The sequence below is a fragment of the Ornithorhynchus anatinus genome, chromosome 3 (assembly GCF_004115215.2).
Source record: "Ornithorhynchus anatinus isolate Pmale09 chromosome 3, mOrnAna1.pri.v4, whole genome shotgun sequence".
Lineage (NCBI taxonomy): Eukaryota > Metazoa > Chordata > Mammalia > Monotremata > Ornithorhynchidae > Ornithorhynchus > Ornithorhynchus anatinus.
In genome coordinates this window covers 34,912,737-34,927,102 of record NC_041730.1, presented here as the reverse complement: position 1 = coordinate 34,927,102, position 14,366 = coordinate 34,912,737, and the positions used below count along the sequence as shown (strand labels likewise).

At 40.0% G+C, this 14,366-nt stretch overlaps 1 protein-coding gene across 2 annotated transcripts in view; it reads right to left on the bottom strand.

Annotated features, from left to right (window-relative positions):
• Window positions 1-5,012: 5,012 nt before the first annotated feature.
• PRMT3 (protein arginine methyltransferase 3) overlaps window positions 5,013-14,366 on the bottom strand; it is a 115,445-nt gene continuing 106,091 nt past the window's right edge. For both annotated transcript variants that reach the window (XM_029060113.1, XM_029060112.1), the window contains exon 16: window positions 5,013-5,874. In XM_029060113.1, the coding sequence (XP_028915946.1) occupies window positions 5,765-5,874 (110 nt within the window). In that variant the 3' untranslated portion in view covers window positions 5,013-5,764. The remainder of the gene's footprint in view (window positions 5,875-14,366) is intronic.

Below are 14,366 nucleotides of genomic sequence, written 5' to 3'. Positions count from 1 at the left end.
CATGTTGAATGTTAACTGTATTCATGAAATCATGGAGGCTGAGCTTTAGTCTTTTAAACATGTTTGTTTTTAAGGGACATGCATCTTGTTGACTCTTTAAAGAACCATTTTAGCATCTGGAGGGTAAAAAACCAAGATACCATTTGATACTTTTTTGGACAAATGAAGTTTGCTCACCAAAGAGAACTGTGAAAACCCTGAAAGGACTAGAGCAGCAATTAACCCACCACTGGATAGCTATTTCTAGTGCGTTTTATTTTAAAAGACCAAAACAATAGCACACAAAACAGCACATTTGTCAAAAGTTGAAGCCTTAATACAATCCTCAACCTTTTTAAGAGTGAATCACTCAGTCAGTCAATGGTATTTACTGAACACTTACTATGTGCAGAGCACTGTACTAAGCACTTGGGAAAGTACAGTTCAACAGAATTAGCAGACACATTCCCTACCTTTACAGTTCCCTACCTAAGTTTACAGTTTAGAGGGGAGTTTACAGTTTAGAGGTTAAGGATGGTAGTTCTTGAGTCTAGACAGAAAACCAAGGACCAGAAAATCACTGTAAATTAACAGAATCCTTAAAATCCTGAAAGGCATAATAGTTGCATTGGTTTCTGGGGGGAAAGATCACTGAGTAACAGAAAGTAATTGGTCCCTAAGCCCTGGGGACACTTTCTCATTTTAAACCCCTTTGGATTGCATAAGTCAAGTGGCAGTAGCCCACTAATAATTTTCAGTGAAAGATTCTATTTCTACCTCTCAGAAAGAACCAGAATAGTTTCTTCTGAAGATATCACACCATTCATTCTTCGTTACAGGGTCCAGAAGAACTCTATTCTAGCTTCCCTCCTACTGTGAGGAAGCCTGAACCAAGAAATGGGGAGGCACTTTATGAGACAATTTGCCCAGTAGTTGATGCTCGTGTGTTCTGAGCAGCTCCGCTGCTTGTCAACTGTGTGACTTTGGGCAAGTCACTTAACTTCTCTGTGCCTCAGTTACCTCATCTGGAAAATGGGGATTAAGACTGTGAGCCCTGCGTGGGACCTGATTACCCTGTATCTACCCCAGCGCTTAGAACAGTGCTTGGCACATAGTAAGCACTTAAATACCAACATTATTATTATTATTCTGACCACGGTTTTTCAAGGGGCTTTTCCAATAGAAAATTCCACTTTTCTTTCCCATCTTTATGGGGCTAGCCTAAGCATTAATCTGACATCAGGAGAGATGAGTCCTCGCTTATAGAACCTGCACTTCACAGCCCAGCAGATTCTAGAAACCTGAAGACAGCGGTTCAGTTGGCAAAGAATAAGCATATCAGACTTTTCATCCTCACTCAAGGCAATCTTGACGCTCACCCCAAGTTCCCAGAGGCCAGGCTCATGGAGGAGTTTGAGGAGTATAGAAGGACCACCAGCACCCAGGGGGAGGTTGGGGTTGGGTGACACAACCATTGTTCAGGCAGATGCTCTAGCTAATCAGATGGTCTGTGTGAGGTGATAATCAGTACAAACAACAACAACAACATTCAAATTCCTTGACCTCAGGAGAATCCTCTTTAGCCATTCCAAGCTGAAATGTGAAAAAAGAATCCAGCTCAAATTTTCTTAGAGTTTCCATTACTCTACCATTCTCGGCTACAGGAGGGTGAGTCAAGCAGAGGCAATACCCATTCCATTCCTAGCTTGGGCAGAGATTAGCGAGCGGAAGGCAATCTGCTACAAGTCAAAACTCACCTGTGCTGGGCAGCAGCAGCATGGGAGAGTCGAGAACAAAGACTCAAGTTTACTAATAATACTAATGATATTTGTTAAGCACTTACCACGGTCCAGGCACTGTACTAAGCACTGGAGTGTGTACAAGCAAATTGGGTTGGACACAGTCCCCTGTCCCGCATGTGGCCCACAGTCTCAATCCCCATTTGGCAGATGAGGTAACTGAAGCACAGAAAAGTGAAGTGACTTGACCAAGGTCACACAGCAGACAGGTTGTAGAGTTGGGATTAGAACCTATGACTTTCTGACTCCCAGGCTCAAACTCTATCCACTATGCCTTGGTGCTTCAAGATTACTGCCCAGAAGGCGGCAATGGTAAATTACTTTTTGTATTTTTACCAAGAAAACTCGATGGATACACTACCAGAACAATTGCAGATGGAGATGGGATGTTCTGGAAGAAATGTGTCCATGGAATCACTATCGGTCGACAGCATAGCCTAATGGGCCAGGGAGCTTGCCTTCCTTAACCAAGCTGTATTTTTCAGGTCGGTTTTTCCACCTGTGTTAGCTGATCCCTAATCCCTTTCCATTTGACCCTAGTAAGAAGGCATCCAATTCAGTACTCAGCCAAATCTGTACAAGGAAAAGCCAACTTTTTGGGGCCTGCCTAGAGCTAGGCTGAATTCGGCACTGTGTAGGTAAGAGTATGCTTTCTGGAGGTATGCATCACTTTTCTGGCTCCCAGATTAGCCCAGGAACCCTGGACGCAGGACACCTGCCTAATTAACTATATCAAGACTTTTTTTGCCACCCTCAGCCCTGACTTTTCATTTCATTCATTCAATAGCATTTATTGAGTGCTTACTATGTGCAGACCACTGTACAAAGCGCTTGGAATGTACAATTGGCAAGATATAGTTCCTGCCCAATGACGGGCTCACCCTAGACTGTAATCTCCTTGTGAGCAGTGATCATATCCATCAACTGTACTGAACTCCCCCAGCCATTTAGTACAGTGCTCTGCCCACAGTAAATAACTATTACTGCTGATTGATGGCTGTAGGCTATGGATTGGGGGAACTCAGTTATATTTATTGAGAATTCACTATGTACGGAACACTGTACAAAGTGCTAGGAGAGTAATACAGAATTGGTAGACATGTTCCCTGCCCACAACCAGCTCCTTCCCACCTGGGGCAAATGGCTGGAGCTTTGTTTCTCTTCAGGGACAGAAAAAGAGCAACTGTTTCCTTCTTAATGAATAACTAAACAAGTCTTCCTCTTCCATAACCATAAGCATTTCAGGTTAGCACCTGTGGAGAAACAAATAAGGTAGGTTATCTAAATCACAAATGCAAACAAATCTTTAGCAGATAAGAACAAAATGACACATCTATTTACACTGGTGATTCAAAAGAACCCTCCAGGGAGGGCTTAAGTGATCATTTTGTACCCTAACTTCAAGTGCTCTCTTTGAGGCAACCTTAGGATATAGAAATTTAGAGGAACACTATGGTTACATTCTGAATGTAGAAACCATTTTGAGCTTCGTTCCATTTTCTTCTTTAATAGGGAAGGGGGGTGAAAATGAACTCTGCCAGCACCTTGGGCCACAAGTTGCTCTTGGGCCATCAAGAATTACACTCAAAGACAGAATCTCATAAGGGAAAAAAAGTGTCATTTATTAAGAGTTTACTATGAGCCATAGACTCTGCACTGAGAGAACTGCTTGGAAAGAAATCAAATTAGACACTCACCTGTTCGATATCTGGAGTGACTGACTTTACATTAGTACACGGGAGAGTGCATTAACAGCCTATTTGTTGCTGTGTGCAATTCACGGTGTTTACTATGGTACCCAGACTTTAATGACCTCGATTAAGTTTCTTTCTCCCCATTTTTTTAAATGAAAGTGCTTACTATGTGCTAGTCCCTGTACTAAGCACTGGAGTAGATATAAGGTAATGAGGCTGGACACAGTTCATGTCCCCACATGGAGCTCACAGTTTTAATCCCCATTTTACAGATGAGATAACTGAGGTTAGAGAAGTTCTGACTTGCACAAGGTCACACAGGAGACAAGTGGTGGAGCTGGGATTGGAATCCATGTCCTCTAATTTCCAGGTCTGTGCTTTTTCCACTAGGCCACGCTGCTTCTGGCAGCAACTAAGTTTCCAAATTCATCTATTGATAACTGGAAACAAGATATTTACCATGGAGGGCCCTCATTTATGGATATCCCCTCATTTATGGATATCATGGTGTGGAGGGCCCCAATTGGCTCATTTAGAAAGTTTATCATTTTACTTAGCATTTCAGTTTTTTCACTCTTGCACAGTCATGTCAAAAGATAATTTTATAAATTGAAATGAGATTGGAAGGAAATGGGGGTGAGAGGTACAGGGGCATGTAAAATTGTGGCTGACTAGCTTGTAGGCAGGGATTGTCACTGTTTATTGTTGTATTGTTCTTTCCTAAGCACTTAGTATAGTGCTCTGTGTACAGTAAATGTTTAATAAATAGGATTGAGTGAAGGACTTAACAATGTAATCTTGAGGGCAGGGAATGCATTATGTGCTTCTGTACATTTCCAAGCATAATACCTTACCATCACTATTTGTCCTCTGTTGTTCCTCTTCCTCCTAAGTCTACATGAAAGTCAGGTGTTTTCTTGAGAGTTTTTTGACCTCACTCCCCTTACCACCTGTAAGGGATTTCCCACCTGTAAGGGACTTCCCACCTGTATGAAACTGGCTCAATCCCCCTAACCCCATTATAAAATTTGGAAGGTGAAGTTTTAATTTCAAAAGAAGCTATGATCCCTGGCAGCAATAGTGGAAAAAGACAGCAGTAGAAGAGCCCATTTAATTATAATAATAATAATAAATGTATTTGTTAAGCCCTTACTATGTGCCAGGCACCGTACTAAGCACTGGGGTGGATACAAGCAAATGGGTTGGACACAACCCCTCACAATATCAATCCCCATTTTACAGATGAGGTAACTGAGGCCCAGAGAAGTGAAGTGACTTGCCCAAGGTCACACAGCAGACAACCCTTGACCTTTTGACTCCCAGGCCCATGTTCTATTCACTACTCTGCTGCTTCCTTCTCCCTACCCCTCCATCGCTACAAACTGGATACTTGTGACTTGAGGGTCTTGAATTTTTTAAATGGCCAATCCTCTAATATGACAGATACCAATCTTTCATGTATTTGCAGCTTTGAAATCATGTCAGAAGTTTTTCATTTTTAAATCAAAAAATAGAACAATAAGTAGAGTTCACAGATTTGTTTTTGGCTTTTGAAAAACAGTTTATGAGACTTCAGTTACATGTTTTAGAAATCAGATTAATTGGGGTTCACAGAGAAAGTGTAAGGGATAGAACTTCACAAGCAGTAGCAGCTAGGTGCTGCCCATGGGATCTGCTTCTAAAGAGATATATGGGCAGGGAATGTGTTCGTTATATTTTTAGAGTGCACTCTCCCAAGTTCTTAGTACAGTGCTCTGCACACAGTAAGCGCTCAATATATATGATTGACTGACGATTTTAAGTGGCTACCCTCAAAATGTCATTTGCATCATGAGTGCTGGTATTCTCTGCTGCCCGAGGACATACGCCTTGTACTCTCCTTCCCTTTCTGCATCTGCTTTCTATTTTTGCTTTCAAAACACCATTTAAGAAAAATCCTTAGTCTGCATATATTTGCATTGCTACAAATGTAAAACACCCAACTAGCTAATGTACTAAACTCGAATTGTTTACAGTTCACTATATTCTAATAGACTCAACAACTGCAACTATATTTATGTCCTTTATAGCTTTTCATCATTTACCACAATGTAAGAAACATATATGGCTATAGTATATGTCTGTCATTTGTCAGACTTTCCTTTTTATACACTAGGAATTTAGAGCTATTTTCTTTTAAATTGAACAGAAACATCTACCACATTGCTCTCTGAATTCAGGAATACGAAGGCCAACCAGAAATCTATAATGAAATAATCCCCCAAATTTAAGAGTCACTGAATACATTGTTTTTCACTGGATGCTGTAGGTTTGAGTAGAATTGTTCATCAAAATTGTTACAGTTAGAGAACGTGGATCCTTCTTGTTCTTGCAAATGGTTATCTTTCCATATAAAGTGTCACCTAAAGATGAAAAGGAAAAACAGTTTTTCAACATTGTAGAAATGAAATTCAAGAGATGGGTACATATATTACTAATACTACTACTAATAATGTTGGTATTTGTTAAGTGCTTACTATGTGCAGAGCACTGTTCTAAGCGCTGGTGTAGATACAGGGTAATCAGGTTGTCCCACGTGAGGCTCACAGTTAATCCCCATTTTACAGATGAGGTAACTGAGGCACAGAGAAGTTAAGTGACTTGCCCATAGTCACAGAGCTGACAAGTGGAAGAGCCGGGAGTTGAACCCATGACCTCTCAGAAGCCCAGGCTCTTTCCACTGAGCCACTCAACTATTGCACCTGTCTTCTACTTTGTGAATTTCACTGTTTTTGAATGGCATTTCACTGTTTTTGGTACAGTAGCATTAATTAGCTTAGTGCCATATTCTAGTAGCTAGTCCGTGGTCAGGCAAGGGAGCTTGAGGAGCACTGTGGCCTAGTGGAAAGAGCCCAGGCATGGGAGTCAGAAGGCCTGCTCTAGTCCCAGATCTGCCACTTGCCTGCTGTGTGACCATGGGCAAGTCATTTATTTCCTTCGTACTTCAGTTACTGTTTGGGCAAAAATGTAAACTAAAAAGTGTCTTCTCCAGGGGTCTTACACTAATCACCTTCTGAGATGTGGTGTTTGAACATTCTGCAGAATAAAATTTGGGTACTGTCCAAATCATGTATGCACCTCATTGACCAAGCAGAGCATCGAACAGGAATAATTTTACATGCAACATCACACAGCAAACAAGTGGTGGAGTTGGATTTACAGCTCGGGTCCTCTGACTCCAAGGCCCATGCTCTTCCCACTAAACCATGCTGCTTCCTTGGAGATCAGGAACTTTGTCTAATTCTCACCCTTGTCCTTTAACTCCAGTGCTTACTACAGTCATCTCCGCTGAGTAGTCACTCAGTCATATATATTGAGTACCTGGTGTGTGCAGAACAGTGTACTAAGCACTTGGAAAGTACAATAGAGTTGGTAGATACGTTCCCTGATACAAGCTACTGAATGAAATACTGGGCATTTAGGCATAAGGATTGAAAGTGGAGGAAATAACATTTCTATCCTGACACAAGTCAAAGACCTTTAGAATTTTGGCAACAAAAGAGCTATGTGATGAAATTAAGAAATGCTGCTGAGTGCTAAATTGTTTTATTACATTCAGAATTTAATCAATCATATTTATTAGGTGTTTACAGTGTGCAGAGCACTTTACTACACACTTGCGAGAGTCCTGGTTCTGCCATTTGTCTATTGTGTGACCTTGGGCAAGTCACTTAACTTCTTGGTACCCCAGTTACCATCTTGTAAAATGGGGATTAAGACTGTAAGCCCCATGTAGGACATGGACTGTGTCCAACTTTATTACTTATATCTACCCCAGGGCTTAGAACAGTGCCTGGCACATAGTAGGTGCTTAACAAATAGCATTAAAAAAATAAATAAGAGTTGATAGCAATGTTCCCTTCCCAAAATGAGCTTACTGTCTAGAGGGGAAGACAGACATTAATATAAATAAATTTAAGTAAACATAAAATATGAAAAACACCAATATTTCCAAATACCATATATACCACGTAACATCCCATTTGTAATGTTTTAACAATTCAGAATAGTTATGGAATTCAATTCTAATGACAGTTCTCATTCATTTTCCCAGAATGAAACCAGGTGAAAGAGAAAATTAAGTTGTAACAAATCAATATCTCTTGGTTAAAGAAAAAGAGAATGTGACCATACTAAATGGTATTCTGTACCCACTCAGACATCTCCTCAGGCTAACAATCTGTATTGCTGAAACTCTGCAAATCGGGCTCATCTGAGGATCAAATTCTAGACTCTGCAGTTAAATAATAATAAAAGCAGAACCAGTCATGCCGCCTACATTCCCAGAGTTTGTCTGTGGGGCCTGGGACATCCAGACATGATCCTTGCCTCTGGGGGGGGGGGGGGGGTTACAATTGAGACAGGGAGACAAATGGATAAATTAGTGCATAGATGCAAATGTTTCTTTCAATCCTTATGCCTAAATGCCCAGAAACCCATCCAGATTCTGTCAATTCCCTTCACTCCGAATGGCAAAAAAGATTCCTTAAGTTGACAAGTAACCTGCCTTAAACATAAATTGAAAAAATATCAGATGCAATCAGAACACAATGGGAGAAGTAAGAAACGGTACTAGATTGTGGCCCCAGAAATCTTTCCAGATTCTGCCAATTCCCTTCACTCCGAGTGGCCAAAAAGATTCCTGAAATCGACAAGTAACCTGCCTTAAACATAAATTGAAAAAATATCAGATGCAATCAGAACACAATGGGAGAAGTAAGAAATGGTATTAGATTGTGGCCCCAGAAATCTTTCCACCTTTTGGTAGCAGAAATGAATTCTTCAGAATAAGAGAATTGTGGACCATCTATCCCCATGGTAACAATTCCAATACATTTGCTATTGTGGTATAGGAGGCCAAAAGCTCTACTAGTGAGTTAGCTTCAATGCTGGACAACAAGGTCAAGGGGCTCTACTACACTATACTCCCAAATCCCCTCGGTGAGCTAGTTTCAGTACTGGACTTCCCAGTACTAAGAAGGCAAATTGAACTGATGTCTCGGATTATCCCCCTCCTTACTCAACTATTGTAATTTCTTATGCTTTGAACTCTTGCTCCTGTCAGACACATCTCTACCAATTTCTCCCCATACACCATTCATACTTCAGCTCTCCTGCCATTCAATCTAGAATGGAACGAGACTGGAACGAAGGGCTATGGGGCACAAATTGGTTGTGAGTATTACTCCCACACTGCCACCAGCTGTAACCTTTATAATCTCATTTTGGATTTTGCTGGGAGTGGTGGAGGGGGCAGAATACTGCTCCTAATACCCACTGCAGTGGCATTTCCCCATTGTTGCAGCTTGTAATTGCTCTGGGCCTGCTGCACTTATCTCCTCTGGTTTTCTGTGAGCAGTGGAAAAGGCTAAAGAGCTGCCCAACAGAAGCAGTTGCCTTCTTCGTGGGACTACCTCCCCACTGGTAAATTAGGTAGGAAGAATGGTTAATCCATTAGGACTCCATTGATTTTTGAAACTTCTTAGCATTGCTCTCTAAGTATTTGTTCATGTGTTCCTGTTATTTTTGCTTTTATTTACCTTTCTATACTTATGATCCTGTCAGTTGTGCTTTATGTATCTCCATTTGTGTATTTGTATTTATAATGAATCTTGTCCTGATCATTTGATTGAAATGAAAAGGACAGAGGCTAGAGTTTGTTTGTCTTTTCCTTTTATTTCCTTAAAGCACTCAGTTCAGTTTTCTGCTCATAGTAGGTTCAATAAATATTTCTGACAGAGTGATTGACTGTGTGCCTTTTAGGCAACTTCTCTAGTGTTTTTGCATTTTCTTTTTACAGACCCAAGGCCAAAACATTCTCAATATTAAGTTTTGAGAGAGCCTGCACACATTTTAGAAGAAACAAGTAACTTGATAGAAAGCCAGACAATAGCATATTGTTCTGGGTTTCTGCTTTTCCTCCACATATTTTTCCAAGTTTAACTTCCTTGCTTCCTTAACTTTCAATCCAGCTCTCTCCATGCTTCTTTCCCTGTTAACTTTTCCTTCCTACTTCTTCTGTTCTAATGCCATTTTACATTTTCCAAACCAGGTATCTACTTATGACATACTCTTAATTAGACTGTAAGATCTTTTACTTTTAATGTCAAATGCTCAGTTCAGTGCTCCGCACACAACAGGCAGTAAATACTAGTGATTGATGACTAAGATGACCTCAGTTCTTTTCCCACTGTAGTATTCTGAACAAATATATAGAAGAGTAGTCCATAAATGTTCAGTAGTCTACTGAATAGGTTGTCAGTTTCAAATGCCAGTTACAAGAATGTGGCCTAGAATGTGGGGCTGGGAGTCATAAGGACCTGGGTTCTAATTTTGACTTTGTCACCGGTCTGCTCTGTGACCTTGGGCAAGTCACTTCACTTCTCTATGCCTTTGTAACCTGATCTGTAAAATGGGGATTAACACGGCGAGCCCCATGTGGGATACAGACTGTGACCAACTTGATTAGCTTGTATCTACCTCGGCACTAACTACAGTGCCTAGCACATAGTAAGTGCTTAAAAAATACCATTTAAAAAAATTTCCATTAGAACCAGGTTATAGGTGAAACTGACTAAATAAATGAAATTTGAGGATACATCACTGCAGAATGAAATGGAACGGTTAGAGATAATTTTCATTAAGAGTTCAAAATACAGGACATTTCTACATTGCAATGATAGGAGCCAAATTTTGAGGTGCAGAAATGCAAATGCTGTTCACTGTATGTGATATTTATTAAATGCACCAGACAGCATCATTTTCAAGACAAAGAGGCCATATTCATCTATAGGATAAGGAAGCTTGCAAACTGTGTATTTTGGCAATATCATAATAGGCAGAATGCAGAAACTGGACTCAAAAATACAAAAAAGTCTTCTAGCCCATTCCTCAGGCACACAGAAGGCGCTTAATACGATTGCTATTACTACCCCAAAGGGCACCTTGTTGCAAACTTCTGAAAGAGAATATCTTTCAGTAAAATAATTCTTTAAGAGAATGAAGACACACTAAAATATCTGGATGATAAACATGAAACTTATAGCTGCAATACACATAAAAACATACCCATCCACCCTCAATCTCTTCATCTAGACCAAGGTGCACTGGCAATAACGCTAAGCAGATAGGAACCATTAATCAAAGTCATCGGAACCATTAATCAAAGTCACAGCAAAGTCCAACTCTATTTTGTACTCTTCCAGCACTTAGTACAGTGCTCTGCACATAGTAAGCGCTCAATAAATATGACTGTAGATCAAAATTACTATTAGGATGTAGATTAAAAGAGGCTTTCCAAATTCTGCCTATTCTTTGCATTCTTCTGCTCTTTCAAACATGCTTGGTAATGAGCATCATATTGGGACTGCACAATCCCCTTGATTCTATTTTTTTTTTCATCCCAGTGGCTAGAAAATAACTTTTTGAGCCCAACATTATTCTAATGAGCTTACCATCTCAAATGGATAGTTGATACAATGAAAGAAAGCAACACTCAGTGCAAAAAAATGTACAGGTATCAGAGTACTGTTTTCTCAGCCTCCATTTTACTACCGCAGTAGAAGTGACATACTTTCAGAAAGAAGCTCTTGCCGTCCTTCCTAGCCTTCTACACTATGTACACTATCACCATTTCTTTGACCAGGAAGAAAATACTGCAAGCTGAATTAAAAATCATGCGAATTTCAACATTCAACTTATTAGCAGACCACCTTATGAAGAGAGGATTTAATTTTAATAGTAGTAGTAATGATATTCATTGCAACCCTCTAGACTGTAACTTCTTGTGGGCAGGGAGCATGTCTACCAAATATGCTGTATTGTACTCTTCCAAGGGCATAGTACAGTCCTCTGCACTGGTAAACATTATTATTAGGTTCTTACAGGGTGCACAGAACTGTGGCAAAAGAGAAAATAGGGGAAACTATAAATTTCAATTAGCTAAACCCCCAAAAGACTGAGATCTGAATGAAGAAGTTTGCTTATATTTAAGTACTGAACTACCACAGTGGAAAGATGCGAACATGCCTGCCTTACTACTTTATGCCTGTTACTGAAGAAGAAATCTGCATTCCAAATTCCAAACAACATTTCAATTACCGGAGAGTAAAAAGAAACAACAATTTTTACGGGAGCTCAGTTGTATTCGCTTCATTTCCATTATGTTGCATTCAATCTTTCCAGCAAAAGAGAAAAAACACCACCATCAAGATTTTATTTCTTCTGCACAGCAATCTCAAGATGAGAAAATGACAACCATGTGCTGTTTTATTGCTAATAGGGTTTGTTTGCTTCCAGATTCTTTATTCAATTTATGCACTGTGGGTGAAACAAAGATCACAGATTTTTATAAAGGATATCTTTAGAGATATAACAGTTGGTTGGCAAGTGCTGGGGCCCAGGTTTAGTTTATTCATGACCTCTTAACATTTTACTAAAAGAATTTAGCAAGGAATGTCAGCTGATGGGCAATAATTGTTGACAAAGATAAAATCCCCCACTGCATTTAAGATGTGATAAAATACTTCACTAATTTTTAAGCAAATATGAATGGAAGCATATGCAAATGATCCAATGTCTGATTTGTACCCATTTTAATGCGCTAGGGAATCTGTGACAGTTTGTAACTAAGGACTCTGCCGGGAGTTTCCTACCTCTAAGAACTGTTCATTTACTTCTTGTCTGCAACACCCTGTTGCCATTACTTTTATCTGTCCCTACGCAGGATGTGAGCCTAGGTGAGACGAGATCAGTGTGGGCTATGTTACATTTGTACATAATCTAGTGCTTAGCCAAGTGTTTGTACTCAGTAAGCACTTAATCAGTGCTCAAACCAACCAACCCTAGAAGGTATCTGCATCATTTGGCACAAGTACCAGAGAGAGCTGTTCCAGGCTCTGGCCTGGGGCCCCAGTGCATCTACTCTGGGTTTGTGGTTCCGGGCAACCTGTGCTGCCCAAGTTGCCACCTCCAGGTCTTTGCCGCTGTCCTGGGATTCCTGTCACTTCCCTGTCCAGATGTGAGTGCCTCATTGCATCCTGGATCCAAGACAGTAGTTCTGGAGTCGAGCAAAGTGCTCCATGACTCCAAATCAGGGCAGAAGTAATGATAATACTAATAATAACGGTAGTATTTGTTAAGTGCTTACCATATGCCAGGCACTGTCATAAGTGCTGGGTTAGGTACAAGCTAATCAGGTTGGACACAGTCTCTGCTCCCATGGGGCTCCCAGTCTTAATCCCCATTTGATAAATGAGGAAATTTAGGCACAGAGAAGTGAAGAGACATGCCCAAGGTCATGCAGCAGACAAGTGGCAGAGCCGTCATTAGAACTCAGGTCTTCTGACTCTTGGGCTTGTGCTCTATCCACTAGGCCATGCTGCTTCTCCTACTGGCACCCAATGGGCACAATGAAGGCAGCATGCACCTACCTCCTTATTCCTCCGTCCCTGGGTCCTGGAAACAGCCTGGCTAGGAACAAAACTTGCTGGTGCCAGTTTCATAGCATAGCTTTGACAATGCAAAATTTAGTGATTTTCTTCCCCCAGCATCCCTACCAATGCCATTATCCATTGGCTTTGAGCTCCACCTTCCTGTTACTTAGCAGTGCAGCAAAATATTATTTACAGTCCTCTTTAAGTTGAAAATATTCTTCTATTAGCTTCATGTATCTAATAATGAATCACAAGAGCATAAGAATGAAAAAACTGAGGTTGTCTAATAGCCAATACATACTAAGATGTTACTTTTTGGCTTTCAATTTAGAACAGCACCATTCATTTACATGAAATAGGTTTCTCTCCCTTTAAAAAATAATGGCCTTTCTGTTCAAAATTTAGCTGCTCACCCAATGAAAATCTTATAATTAACCTAAAAAGCACTACAAAGTGCTTTCTAACCTCAGATTCCTCAAACAAAAATATCTATGTCTTTCTCATGGACCTGACTTCCCTTTTGGCTTTTCCTGTCTTCAAGAATGTTGGTGTTAAAATTAGAATTAAAATAAGTAATCTTTACTTCTGAAAAAACACAGACAGCATATATATGTATATATTATATGTATATATATATACATATATATACATTTATATTAACTATGGTATGTTTTTAGAGCTTACTGTGGGTCAAGCATTGTTCTAATTGCAGGGGTAGATAGAAGTTAATCAGTTTGACAGTCCCTGTCCCTCATGGGCACAGAGTCTAAATATGAGGTCAGAGCTCCAAATGGAACCTTGTTGAAAAAGGTATGTGTTTTCGACTAGGATAAAAAGGCTCTGGATTTCCAGGACATTAGCTGTTTCTCTGGCTGCTATATTCTGAGTGTATCCTAACATGCATGAGAGGGAAAGATTTTACTAGCAGATTTTACTAGCTCACACACTGCAGAACCAAATTACTCTTTGCTACAGCATAATGCAGAACTCTCATTGCATAAGTAATATACACAAGACTGGAGTCCTCTGTAGTAGCCCTGGAAAACCCTCTTCTGTATCTGTTGCAGTCTGTGAAACCTTAACCACAAATGCCACTGCAAGCATTTTAGGCTACGCAATGACAATAATTAGATACTCTGTAAAAAATTTGCATGCTCAAACCTTTTTCTCCTTTAGAAAGAATCCAAATCCTCAACTTTACTTTTACTAAACACCATTTTACATAACATTAAATAGCATTTAGGTAGCCTGGAAAACCTAGCTAACCTGTTATCTAGATCCTCATGGAATCTAAAGAACAGATAATCCTTTTAATGGCTAAATCATTTATTGGTACTCTTGTTTTCTACAAAGATTATCGGGGAAAAAAAACAAACAAAAAGCCAAAAAAAGTACTCCAATTAGTACTCTAAACAATGTAT